The sequence below is a fragment of the Coregonus lavaretus genome (assembly GCF_964263955.1).
Source record: "Coregonus lavaretus genome assembly, chromosome: 5".
Lineage (NCBI taxonomy): Eukaryota > Metazoa > Chordata > Actinopteri > Salmoniformes > Salmonidae > Coregonus > Coregonus lavaretus.
In genome coordinates, this window is record NC_139992.1 from 44,015,615 (window position 1) to 44,029,335 (window position 13,721).

At 42.2% G+C, this 13,721-nt stretch overlaps 1 protein-coding gene across 1 annotated transcript in view; it reads right to left on the bottom strand.

Moving 5' to 3' along the window:
* LOC311128930 (protein lin-7 homolog A) overlaps nt 1-12,572 on the bottom strand; it is a 51,031-nt gene extending 38,459 nt beyond the window's left edge. The window contains exon 1 of the mRNA XM_084161166.1: nt 12,493-12,572. Within this exon, the coding sequence (XP_084017292.1) occupies nt 12,493-12,529 (37 nt within the window). The 5' untranslated portion in view covers nt 12,530-12,572. The remainder of the gene's footprint in view (nt 1-12,492) is intronic.
* Nucleotides 12,573-13,721: the final 1,149 nt, after the last annotated feature.

Consider the following 13,721-nt stretch of genomic DNA (forward strand, 5'->3'; position numbering starts at 1 on the left):
GGACTTTGATGAGTACTCCGAACTCGAGAAACGCTTCAAAGATTAAGATTTCTAAAAAACAATATTTATAGATGGGATTTTTTGGGGTCCGTTTTTGTACTTTGACGCTACACTGATCAAAAGCGATAGTTAGGATTCTCCACCTGTTCAGCACCACTTTCAAGTAGTTTGGCTTTTAACTTCTGTCGGGGGAATTAAATTAATTAATTATTTGAAATAAACTGGGTTATAGGCTAAAAAGCTATTTTGTAAAAGTAAAGCTAACCGTGTTTGATTGCTAAAGGGAAGGATTTTGACCGGATATCAAGTTGTTTGAAAGGAGATCTGGCAGTCCTGAAAAGTCCTGAAAAGTTTTAGGCTACAAGCAGTCAAAGGCAGTATTTTAGACCTCCATTTGTGTAACAAATACCGCAAATACCGTAACGAGGCCATACATGTAATGTCCCATCTCCCCTATTCAGACTGTCCAGTGTCTGAGCCCAGTTAGCCAACACACCAACAGTTAATATGGTCTGTTGCTACCAGATGTGATAGTAGTTATCCCCCTAGACCAGTTATGAGGGCTAGTCTAGAGCAGTGGCTCTCCTGATCCCGGAGTTATTGCAGGTAATAGGTAATAAAAGCCTCCCCTCTCCAACAGTTGCATTTCATTTGCTGCATCGTGACACTTATTATACCCATCATCCACACTGCTTCCCTTGATCTGCTAGCTCATCCCCTCTGCAAGCACTGCTGTGTTGATTTGTTTCAATATGTAGATGGCTATTTGTGGACAGAATGTCTTGGACAGACCTTGGATAGTGTTGTGTGATAATTGTTGTAAAACATGCAGTAGTAGTAGAACGCCATCCCATTGCTGTGAGGAGCAATCCTGTATTTTGTATACAGTGTGAGGACTGAGGAGTGAGACATCAAATAGTTCGCTCTGTGTGTGATCTAAGGGGTATAAAACCCTAGGGTATAAGATTTGCTTGGCAGCCCAGGGTGATTATGTCACATCCACATACAGTGGGGAGAACAAGTATTTGATACACTGCCGATTTTGCAGGTTTTCCTACTTACAAAGCATGTAGAGGTCTGTAATTTTTATCATAGGTACACTTCAACTGTGAGAGACGGAATCTAAAACAAAAATCCAGAAAATCACATTGTATGATTTTTAAGTAATTAATTTGCATTTTATTGCATGACATAAGTATTTGATCACCTACCAACCAGTAAGAACTCTGGCTCTCACAGACCTGTTAGTTTTTCTTTAAGAAGCCCTCCTGTTCTCCACTCATTACCTGTATTAACTGCACCTGTTTGAACTCGATCTGGAGAAGGTCTGTATGGAGGAGTGGGCCAAAATCCCTGCTGCAGTGTGTGCAAACCTGGTCAAGACCTACAGGAAACGTATGATCTCTGTAATTGCAAACAAAGGTTTCTGTACCAAATATTAAGTTCAGCTTTTCTGATGTATCAAATACTTATGTCATGCAATAAAATGCAAATGAATAAATACTTGTTCTCCCCACTGTAGCTGTGTCTGCAACGACTCCCAAATAAGACATGTTACAATGACGCCTCACATCAAATCCCTGCATGGTGCATTTAGCCACATCACCTAGGAGACTAGCTGAGAACTTAAGTCCTTATTAATCTGACCTTATAATTGGCTATGTAGACACACACAGACCAGTAAAACCATGGTAATATTGAGCTATACCATCACAAGCATCGACGTTAAAGTCCCTCAGCCTACAACACCAACACAAAGGCAAACCACTCTGTAAGCGTAGCTCTACACACCACTAAGAATATCCTCACCGCCCACATGGCGTGGCCTGTTACCAAGCCGGAGCCGCTCTATGAATAACTACAGTACATCTGGAGGGTAACATACAGACAGGCAACATGATCCTGGCCTGCCTTACTAACTAACACTCCAATCCATCTGAGAGAGGAACTTGAGAGTACGCATGGATCTGGCTCTCTCTCTATTCCACTCATTAAAAGAATGTGGCTCAGTGAAGCCCCAGGATACCAGTCCTGTATTTGTATTTATTATGGATCCCTGGAGTCCAGCAAAATTAAGGCAGTTCATTCAATTTTAAAAACATTACAATACATTCACAGATGTCACAACACACTGTGTGCCCTCAGTCCCCTACTCCACCACTACCACATATCTACAGTACAAAAATCCATGTGTACGGGTGTGTATAGTGCGTATGTTATCATGTGTGTGTATGCATGTGTCTGCGCCTATGTTTGTGTTGCTTCACAGTTCCCGCTGTTCCATAAGGTGTTTATTTATCTGTTTTTTAAATCAAAATTTACTATGCATCAGTTACTTGATGTGGAATAGAGTTCCATGTAGTCATGGCTCTATGTAGTACTGTGCGCCTCCCATAGTCTGTTCAGGACTTGGGGACTGTGAAGAGACCTCTGGTGGCATGTCTTGTGGGGTATGCATGGGAGACCGAGCTGTGCGCCAGTAGCTCAAACAGACAGCTCGGTGCACCTAACATGTCAACACCTCTCATAAACACATTGGACACTGTGTTAACAAACCTCCAAACGAGCTTCAATTCCATACAACACTCCTTCAGTAGCCTCCAACTGCTCTTAAACACTAGTAAAACTAAATGCATACTCTTCAACCGAACGCTGCTTGCACCCGCCCACCCGACTAGAATCACTACTCTCGACGGGTCTGACCTAGAGTATGTGGACAACTACAAATATCTAGGTGTCTGGTTAGACTGTAAACTCTCCTTCTCTCCTCACATTAAGAATCTCCAATCCAAAGTTAAATCTAGAATCGGTTTCCTATTTCGCAACAAAGCCTCCTTCACTCATGCTGCCAAACATGCCCTCGTAAAACTGACTATCCTACCGATCCTTGACTTCGGCGATGTCATTTACAAAATAGCCTCCAACACTCTACTCAGCAAATTGGATGTTGTCTATCACAGTGCCATCCGTTTTGTCTCCAAAGCCCCATATAATACCCACCACTGTGACCTGTACGCTCTTGTTGGCTGGTCCTCACTACATATTCGTCGCCAAACCCACTGGCTCCAGGCCATCTATAAATCACTGCTAGGCAAATCCCCGCCTTATCTTAGCTCATTGGTCACCATAGCAACACCCACCCGTAGTCTGCGCTCCAGCGGGTATATCTCACTGGTCATCCCCAAAGCCAACACCTCCTTTGGCCGCAATTCCTTCCAGTTCTCTGCTGCCAAAGACTGGAACAAATTGCAAAAATCTCTGAAGCTGGAGACACTTATCTCCCTCACTAACTTTAAGCATCAGTTGTCAGAGCACCTTACCGATCACTGCACCTGTACACAGCCCATCTGAAATTAGCCCGCCCAACTACCTCATCCCTATATTGTTATTTATTTTGCTCATTTGTACCCCAGTATCTCTATTTGCACATCATCTCTTGCACATCTATCATTCCAGTGTTAATACTAATTGTAATTATTTTGCACTATAGCCTATTTTATTGCCTTACCTCCATAACTTGCTAAATTTGCACACTGTATATTATATGTATTTCTGTTGTATTTTTGACTTTGTTTTGTTTTACCCCATATGTAACTCTGTGTTGTTGTTTTTATCGCACTGCTTTGCTTTATCTTGGCCAGGTCGCAGTTGTAAATGGGAACTTGTTCTCAACTGGTTTACCTGGTTAAATAAAGGTGAAATAAAAAAATAAATAAAAAATATATATATATATATATATAAAAACACAAGTAGTGATGAAGTCAATCTCTTCTCCAGTTTGAGCCAGGAGAGATCGACATGCATGTTATTAATATTAGCTCGCTGTGTACATCCAAGGGCCAGCCGTGCTGCCCTGTTCTGAGCCAATTGCAAGTTCCCTAAGTCCTTTTTTGTGGCACCTGACCACATGACTGAACAGTAGTCCAGGTGTGACAAAACTAGGGCCTGTAGGACCTGCCTTGTTGATAGTGTTGTTACAAAGGCAGAGTAGCGCTTTATTATGGACATACAGTGGAGAAAAAAAGTATTTAGTCAGCCACCAATTGTGCATGTTCTCCCACTTAAAAAGATGAGAGAGGTCTGTAATTTTCATCATAGGTACACGTCAACTATGACAGACAAAATGAGATTTTTTTTTAGGAAAATCACATTGTAGGATTTTTTATGAATTTATTTGCAAATTATGGTGGAAAATAAGTATTTGGTCAATAACAAAAGTTTCTCAATACTTTGTTATATACCCTTTGTTGGCAATGACACAGGTCAAACGTTTTCTGTAAGTCTTCACAGGGTTTTCACACACTGTTGCTGGTATTTTGGCCCATTCCTCCATGCAGATCTCCTCTAGAGCAGTGATGTTTTGGGGCTGTCGCTGGGCAACACAGACTTTCAACTCCCTCCAAAGATTTTCTATGGGGTTGAGATCTGGAGACTGGCTAGGCCACTCCAGGACCTTGAAATGCTTCTTACGAAGCCACTCCTTCGTTGCCCGGGCGGTGTGTTTGGGATCATTGTCATGCTGAAAGACCCAGCCACGTTTCATCTTCAATGCCCTTGCTGATGGAAGGAGGTTTTCACTCAAAATCTCATGATACATGGCCCAATTCATTCTTTCCTTTACACAGATCAGTCGTCCTGGTCCCTTTGCAGAAAAACAGCCCCAAAGCATGATGTTTCCACCCCCATGCTTCACAGTAGGTATGGTGTTCTTTGGATGCAACTCAGCATTCTTTGTCCTCCAAACACGACAAGTTGAGTTTTTACCAAAAAGTTCTATTTTGGTTTCATCTGACCATATGACATTCTCCCAATCCTCTTCTGGATCATCCAAATGCACTCTAGCAAACTTCAGACGGGCCTGGACATGTACTGGCTTAAGCAGGGGGACACGTCTGGCACTGCAGGATTTGAGTCCCTGGCGGCGTAGTGTGTTACTGATGGTAGGCTTTGTTACTTTGGTCCCAGCTCTCTGCAGGTCATTCACTAGGTCCCCCCGTGTAGTTCTGGGATTTTTGCTCACCGTTCTTGTGATCATTTTGACCCCACAGGGTGAGATCTTGCGTGGAGCCCCAGATCGAGGGAGATTATCAGTGGTCTTGTATGTCTTCCATTTCCTAATAATTGCTCCCACAGTTGATTTCTTCAAACCAAGCTGCTTACCTATTGCAGATTCAGTCTTCCCAGCCTGGTGCAGGTCTACAATTTTGTTTCTGGTGTCCTTTGACAGCTCTTTGGTCTTGGCCATAGTGGAGTTTGGAGTGTGACTGTTTGAGGTTGTGGACAGGTGTCCTTTATACTGATAACAAGTTCAAACAGGTGCCATTAATACAGGTAACGAGTGGAGGACAGAGGAGCCTCTTAAAGAAGAAGTTACAGGTCTGTGAGAGCCAGAAATCTTGCTTGTTTGTAGGTGACCAAATACTTATTTTCAACCATAATTTGCAAATAAATTCATTAAAAATCCTACAATGTGATTTTCTGGAATTTTTTTCCTCAATTTGTCTGTCATAGTTGACGTGTACCTATGATGAAAAGTACAGGCCTCTCTCATCTTGTGGGAGAACTTGCACAATTGGTGGCTGACTAAATACTTTTTTTCCCCACTGTACTTCTCCCCATTTTAGCTACTGTTGTATCAATATGTTTTGACCATGACAGTTTACAATCCAGGGTTACTCCAAGCAGTTTAGTCACCTCAACTTGCTCAATTTCCACATGATTTTTTATAATATTTAGTTTAGGTTTAGGGTTTAGTGAATGATTTGTCCCAAATACAATGCTTTTAGTTTTAGAAATATTTAGGACTAACTTATTCCTTGCCACCCACTCTGAAACTAACTGCAACTCTTTGTTAAGTGTTGCAGTCATTTCAGTAGCTGTAGTAGCTGACATGTATATTGTTGAGTCATCCGCATACATAGACACTCTGGCTTTACTCAAAGCCAGTGGCATGTCATTAGTAAAGATTGAAAAAAGTAATGGGCCTAGACAGCTGCCCTGGGGAAGTCCTGATTCTACCTGGATTATGTTGGAGAGCCTTCCATTAAAGAACACCCTCTGTGTTCTGTTAGACAGGTATCTCTGTATCCACAATATAGCAGGTGGAGTAAAGCCATAACACATAAGGTTTTCCAGCAGCAGACTATGATCGATAATGTCAAAAGCCGCACTGAAGTCTAACAAAACAGCCCCCACAATCTTTTTATCATCAATTTCTCTCAGCCAATCATCAGTCATTTGAGTAAGTACTGTGCTTGTTGAATGTCCTTCTCTATAAGCAAGTTGTTAATTTGTTTACTGTAAAATAGCATTGTATCTGGTCAAACACAATTTTTTCCACTAGTTTACTAAGGGTTGGTAGCAGGCTAATTGGTCGGCTATTTGAGCCAGTAAAGGGGCTTTACTATTTTTAGGTAGCAGAATGACTTTTGCTTCCCTCCAAGCCTGGGGGCACACACATTCTAGTAGGCTTATATTGAAAGATCTCCTCTCTTAGGGTTTCCTCACTCCACTGAGATAGATTCATTTGAAACCAATAGAAGTCAGTGGAGGGAATCCACTCACCTACTAATCCATTTGTATTCTCCTCATGTCTCCTCATGTCTCCACACTCCAATGAGACTTCAGCCCCCTTGGCGCTTCACCAACTCAAGAGATGGACTCCGGGGGTCCAGATGTGCGAAACATCTGTGGGACTCACCCCTCCTCCAAAAAATGAAAATATTCAAAGAGCAGTTACTGTATGCTCAGCTTTTACACCGACACAACGGCAGGTCAATGTTGCCATTAGAACATCTGCAAGGCATGAGCACTGTGTGCAATAAAACCATTTTTCCTGTTTCATTTGATACTTGTTTTCAAGGAAGACAAAGGTGTCAAGGTAATACTGCTGCTCTTATTGGAGGTGTTATTAGGGATGTGGAGCCAGAGATGGGATGCAAAACAATGGCTGTTAAAAGTTAAACATACAACTCCTAATTTACATTAATTACATCTGTGAAGTTGGGGAGGCATGTTTCTTGCCTTCATCAGTATTATATAACTAAATAAAGTATGAAACACCAGTATATTGCTATGCATTGAGTAGTCAGGAATATTGATGCTACTTGCCAAACATTTGACCTAGCTTAACTTCTCTTTGCCACACTTTGAATGTGAGCAGTGAGAACACTCATTACCATTGCCTGATTGGATGAGCTGAAAGTAATGAGAGGTGTTTTTGGAGCAGTCACATAGGGCTCTCATCTACCATTTTCTATTTCAACAATCACTCCTGACTGGGTAATGCCATATTTCTCTATTTGAAAGGTTTATCATCCGTCTCCAATTACAGCAGACAGTAAAGCAAACTTACTGTATACTGAAATCACTGTGGCAAACTTTAACCAAAATTATACTGTACGTCCTCAAGCGTACGTATGAATAAATTCATAATGTGCCTATGTATGTGTCCCCAATAGCAAATAAAGAGATAAATAAAAGCAAAATAAATAGAACAAAGGCCAATATAAATAATATCTGAATTCTTTGTGAGAAAGATTTCTTGAGGCATCCAACAAATAAAACATTTATGCTCATTCTAATTCATGTTCTAATAAAATTATGAAGGTCTTTTAGAGGGTGTCCAACTTTGGGAGACAACTATTCTGAAAGTGCTATTGTCACGATCGTTACATGAACCGTACCAAGGCGCAGCGTGATAAGCGTACATTCTTTTAATGAGTACACACACGAACAAAACAATAAACGATACGTGAAGTCCTAGGGTTAAACACAAACCTTACGGATCAAGATCCCACAATGACCTGTGCAAAACAGGCTGCCTAAGTATGGTTCCCAATCAGAGACAACGAGAATCAGCTGCCTCTGATTGGGAACCACCCTGGCCAACATAGAAAACAACGATCTAGAACAGAAACCTAGAAAACTAAACATAGAAACTAACACCCTGGCTCAACATTAAAGAGTCCCCAGAGCCAGGGCGTGACAGCTACTGAAAGCAGTGTCCTCTAAAGAGCCAAGAGGAATCAATGAATTAATAGTGTGTATCTAATAACCTAGTCTACTATAGTCTGTTTCTGTGACTGACAATGTAAAGACGTTTAGTGCTAAATCTGTTTCTGTGACTGACAATGTAAAGACATTTAGTGATAAATCTGTTTCTGTGACTGCCAATGTAAAGACATTTAGTGGTAAATCTGTTTCTGTGACTGACAATGTAAAGACGTTTAGCGGTAAATCTGTTTCTGTGACTGACAATGTTAAGACGTTTAGAGGTAAATCTCTCTCTAATATACTGTGCACGTTTCACCTTGAGATTTTCTTAAATCGAATCAATGACGGACGACCACAGAAATGATGGTTCAAACTATAAATAGCAGGGTGTCAAACAGTCACCAGTTCCAGAATGAGTCAGCCTTTCAAGTACACTGAGTTCAGTTTCTGCTCTACTTTGATGACTGGATTTACTAATGCGGCCATCACTCTGGATGCGTCATAAATAAAATGTGAAGACCATACAAGCAGCTAGCGATGCTGCTGTACTGAAACACACCAGGTCTGTGCTGTCCTGCCTTGGGCACAGATTATTTCAGCCCCTTAACAAGTGCTTGTGACTAACAAAGGTCACCCTCACTAGAGAAAGTCATCAAGCCTTTAGGATTTTATTTGGATCCCCATTAGCTGTTACAAAAGCAGCAGCTACTCTTCCTGGGGTCCAAGCCTTTCAACGCCACAGTATTAAGCAATGAGTGCTTCACTGCTTTCTATACTTGAGTAAGAGTCTAAAACATGATGTTGAGCTGTTTGCAAAAAGCATTAATAAAAATGCTGTGTGGTGTAAATACATTCCAATTAAACTTAGCTGGCTCATTAAGGTATGGTGATGATGAAAACAGATAATGCAATGTAGGTGCATCTTCTCCGTCTCCACTGGGATGTCTAAGGCCCTTACAGAGAAACTTTTCATAGCTGACTGATTCAAGACTGCCCAGTAGGGAAAGAAAGTAGGAAAATGTATGCACTCACTACTGTAAGTCGCTCTGGATAAAAGCGTCTGCTAAATGACTAAAATGTTAAAAGTAAGACTAGTCTGAACTATTCTTCAATCCCTAACACAGTCACTACGAGAATGTCTGCCTTCCACATGCCAGAATAAATTACCCCGGAGGGGCCATGCCATCTGCCACTTCCCAATTTGACCTGCGTATCCTTTGTGCCATTGGCAACCACACAGAAATTACCACACAAAAACCTCTACTGTGCTCATACTCTGGATGAGTAGAGGAACAGGCCAGCAGGGGCTTGCCAGACATGAGGCCAGCTCCTCAACAGGAGAGCTTTTTAAGTGGACACACCTCACTTTATCAACCCCCCCCATAAATCGAGTGAATTAACACTAAATGGCCCTGCCGTGACATTCCTGACTATAGAGGGAAAATAAATCACTCCTTAGGCTAATGAGCCCTGATGGTGACCGTCTAAGGCAGAAGCAGATGACACTGCACTCTGTTTTTGTCTCCCTTCCTCTGACTGATTACCTGGCAAATGTCCATCCCAAACAAATTACCTTTCCTTTCAATGTGGTTCTAATGAGAGCTTACGCAGAGCTGTGCCATTCTAAACAGCTCTCCGTTGATGGCAATGGTGAGCTGGCTGTTCACCTCACCTGTAATCCCTCCTCTCTGTTATCACCCAAAGCAAGGTACAAGAGGAAGGTTGCTGCGCAACAGCAAACAAACCCAGTGACCTCTGCAAGCAAAGCAAAGCCTGTCTGCAGTATGGTGAGACAACATGCTTAGGGCCCTGAGTAGGTTATAGTTTTTTGCCCTTTCTCCCCTGTGAATAGACCAAAACAAAGTATAAGTGATAACTTGCAAGGAAATGTGTGGTTGTTCTATGTTATGGCAATAAACCATACATGGAGAGCATCAAACAAAGTATTGACTTCCAGATTTCAAGCTTCTGCTCTCCCTCGATGTTTGGCCTCTTAGTAAATCCATTGTAATTTCAGACAGCACAGAAACCTGTTTGAGCATCTGTGTCTGGGTTTTCCTACACCGCTCAATTAGCAAATAGATAAGTATTCCACTCACAAAGGCCTCAAATGCCTCTCCACCAGCAAATATCTGGCAGAAAGAGCACTCTCACATTTCACTGTGATTACTGTCCAGCCTCAGCCTGACTGATATTATTATGGCTTCATGGCACACAGTTGAGAACTCTCTCAGTATCTCTATCAATACCAATAGTCTTGGCATGCCTGGAGCCGGTTAGTGTTTGAATGAGAGTCAATCTTTGAAGGAGAACTTTGGTGCCATGGGAGGTTCCTACACAGGCTGTTTCTCCACAGGACTGTGGTGTTTGAGTCATTTCCTGAGACAATAGCAGGAAGTGCAGTCATGACCTCAAAGCACACTGTGAGTTTCCCGCCTCTTTGTGTGTGTGTTTGACAAATTCCTAACACATCCTGCTTTCAACAAAAAAACAGCCTTCTTTTCAATATCAATTACAGCGTTTCCTCGCTAGTGGCAGCAGCGACAAAGGACTCTGTGCAAAGACAATGACAGCTCCTGTAAAGCTATCATTATGATCCCCTACATGATCACTGCTGCGGGGCAGTGACCGCTTAACGTTAATGTGCAGAACATGTGAATACAGCAGTCACCTGAATGTTCTCTCTGAAATGATAAGGGCTCTGACTCACTAGTCTACCTATATGCAAACCCAAATGTCCATATCTAATGGAAAGGGTTGAGTAGCTTATACTGGCATTTATATTTCAGTTTGACTGGGGAGAAAACAACTCTTCCCCACTGTGTCATATAATGAATGACTTGTTTATCAATAGAATCTCAATGCCAGAAATGTTCCTTCCCCTAATTACTGAATTCCTTGAACTGAGGATGGTGGGAGGAAACTGAGTTGAGCTTCTTGTTTATCATTTTGCCCTGTATCATGTTTTTGCCATTGCACACACTCCCCATTCAAGCTCATATACAGTATGTGAAGACGTTTGACTAATGTAGAGCCCCTATCAGTTGCTTCAGTCACGCAATAATGAGTCCAATTGCCACTGAGCATTGGAATTAACTGTAAATCATTCAAATGAGCCAATGTTTATAAAGTGTGAATAAAACGTATATTATCCGCTATTCCTTGGGCATAAAGACAGGTCACTTTTGCTGATGATCCTTGGTTTACATCCATTCCATACTTCACGACAACAGCCAGGATAGATTACTCATGCGCAATGCTGTGGACAATACAATGTAAAGATGTCACCATTTGTAATTTTTCCATTTAGACAGATCCTCTTGCCTTCTACATTCAATTGAACATTCAATTGAGTTGTTTATTCCAAGTCGTTTACAGCTTAGCCTACTGTCACTGACTGTTGTGGCAATCATTCAAAGTGAGTCCATGCCCATTACTTTTCCCAGATGTATCCTCTTTCTCTATTTTTAACACCACTCGTTTCGTTTGTGTCATGCAGCCACACTAATGCCTTTCACTGCCGGATTTAAGCACTCTATAGGCTACATATTTCCAGACTGATACGTAGGCTACACATTTTATCCATATTCCCCATGGTCCCCGTTTTGAATATCAAAATGAAACAATAGCCAGGAGCTATCGGAAAAAATAAGTAGGCTACATAGAACCAATGGCAATCTCGGTGATGGTTGCATGACTACATCTGAATGATGAGCTCATAAAATAAGCTTTTATCACATGACCTGCAATCATGCTGTGACACATCTGTATCCATCTGTTATCACTGGACAGGCAGGGTACTGTAGGAAAGCAATATCACCTAAAGTCCGCGTGCAAGTAGGCCTATTGCTACTCCAAAATATGACGTAGGCTTATAGGTAGACTACATTGTGGACTTATCCTTTCCTTTAGAATAATGAATTCATTTTTCACTGCCAACAACAGGTATGCTATGGGGTGAAGACCTGTACCCCTTTATTGTTCACTGTCCAAATTCCCAATAGATTCAAGAAAGATATAAACCAATCAAAAAAGCTGTTATCTATTCTTAAGCCTACCCATCCAAAAGTTGTCTGATGTCCAGAGAAGTAAGGATTTACGCGTGATTGGTTTCCTGCGCCCAATAAATTATTTATCCCAATCACGAAGTGAAGAATACAGCGAGATAATATTCTACTGGATATTACATAACAGTGATAAATGCACTCTATTAATAAGCAGTGCGATGTAATACACCTTTGTTATAATATTGCTGAACAGCATTATTTAAGCCGTTTTATCCCATTTTGCAGAGTGCGCACCAAACGGTGCAGACATTTTATTCCCAGCGAATAACGGTATCCGGCAAGAGAGAAATATAAACTGACGAATGTCACATTTAAATAATAGCCTATACTAGTTTCACCTCAAATGTCGTCCGCCTATGCATCGCCCGCTGAAGTTACGGAACCATAAATAATTCAACAACAAAGCGAATCCGACGGTTGTGCGTCTTACCTCGATCCAGAGTGAGTGGTTGGACCTCTGTCGCCATGACTGCTGTTATTGGGAGATAGAACGACTATGGTAGCTGCAGCATCAGAAGCAACTCAAGCCAAACGGGCGAGTGAGAGCACAGAGCCCGTCAGAGGGAGTGGCTGGAAGCAAGAGGGGATTACCTCCCGCGCCGCCTCTCCATAGGACTGATCCAACGGTCCTGTCAAACCGAACAACCGCGGGATTAATATCTTTATGCAAATAACTGAGTGTGGATGGGACTGACCTATAGCCCAACTGTGTTCAATATTGAATAGCTGATATGAACATTTTGATATTGAATTCTTCACTGCCAATTTCATAGCCAACCTGTGCTCATGACAGGTGATTTTTGTTGTCCTGCAGCCCCAGGCTGATATACACTGCTCAAAAAAATAAAGGGAACACTAAAATAACACATCCTAGATCTGAATGAATGAAATAATTAATCTTATTAAATACTTTTTTCTTTACATAGTTGAATGTGCTGACAACAAAATCACACAAAAATTATCAATGGAAATCAAATTTATCAACCCATGGAGGTCTGGATTTGGAGTCACCCTCAAAATTAAATTGGAAAACCACACTACAGGCTGATCCAACTTTGATGTAATGTCCTTAAAACAAGTCAAAATGAGGCTCAGTAGTGTGTGTGGCCTCCACGTGCCTGTATGACCTCCCTACAACGCCTGGGCATGCTCCTGATGAGGTGGCGGATGGTCTCCTGAGGGATCTCCTCCCAGACCTGGACTAAAGCATCCGCCAACTCCTGGACAGTCTGTGGTGCAACGTGGCGTTGGTGGATGGAGCGAGACATTATGTCCCAGATGTGCTCAATTGGATTCAGGTCTGGGGAACGGGCGGGCCAGTCCATAGCATCAATGCCTTCCTCTTGCAGGAACTGCTGACACACTCCAGCCACATGAGGTCTAGCATTGTCTTGCATTAGGAGGAACCCAGGGCCAACCGCACCAGCATATGGTCTCACAAGGGGTCTGAGGATCTCATCTCGGTACCTAATGGCACTCAGGCTACCTCTGGCGAGCACATGGAGGGCTGTGCGGCCCCCCAAAGAAATGCCACCCCACACCATGACTTACCCACCGCCAAACCGGTCATGCTGGAGGATGTTGCAGGCAGCAGAACGTTCTCCATGGCGTCTCCAGACTCTGTCACGTCTGTCATGTGCTCAGTGTGAACCTGCTTTC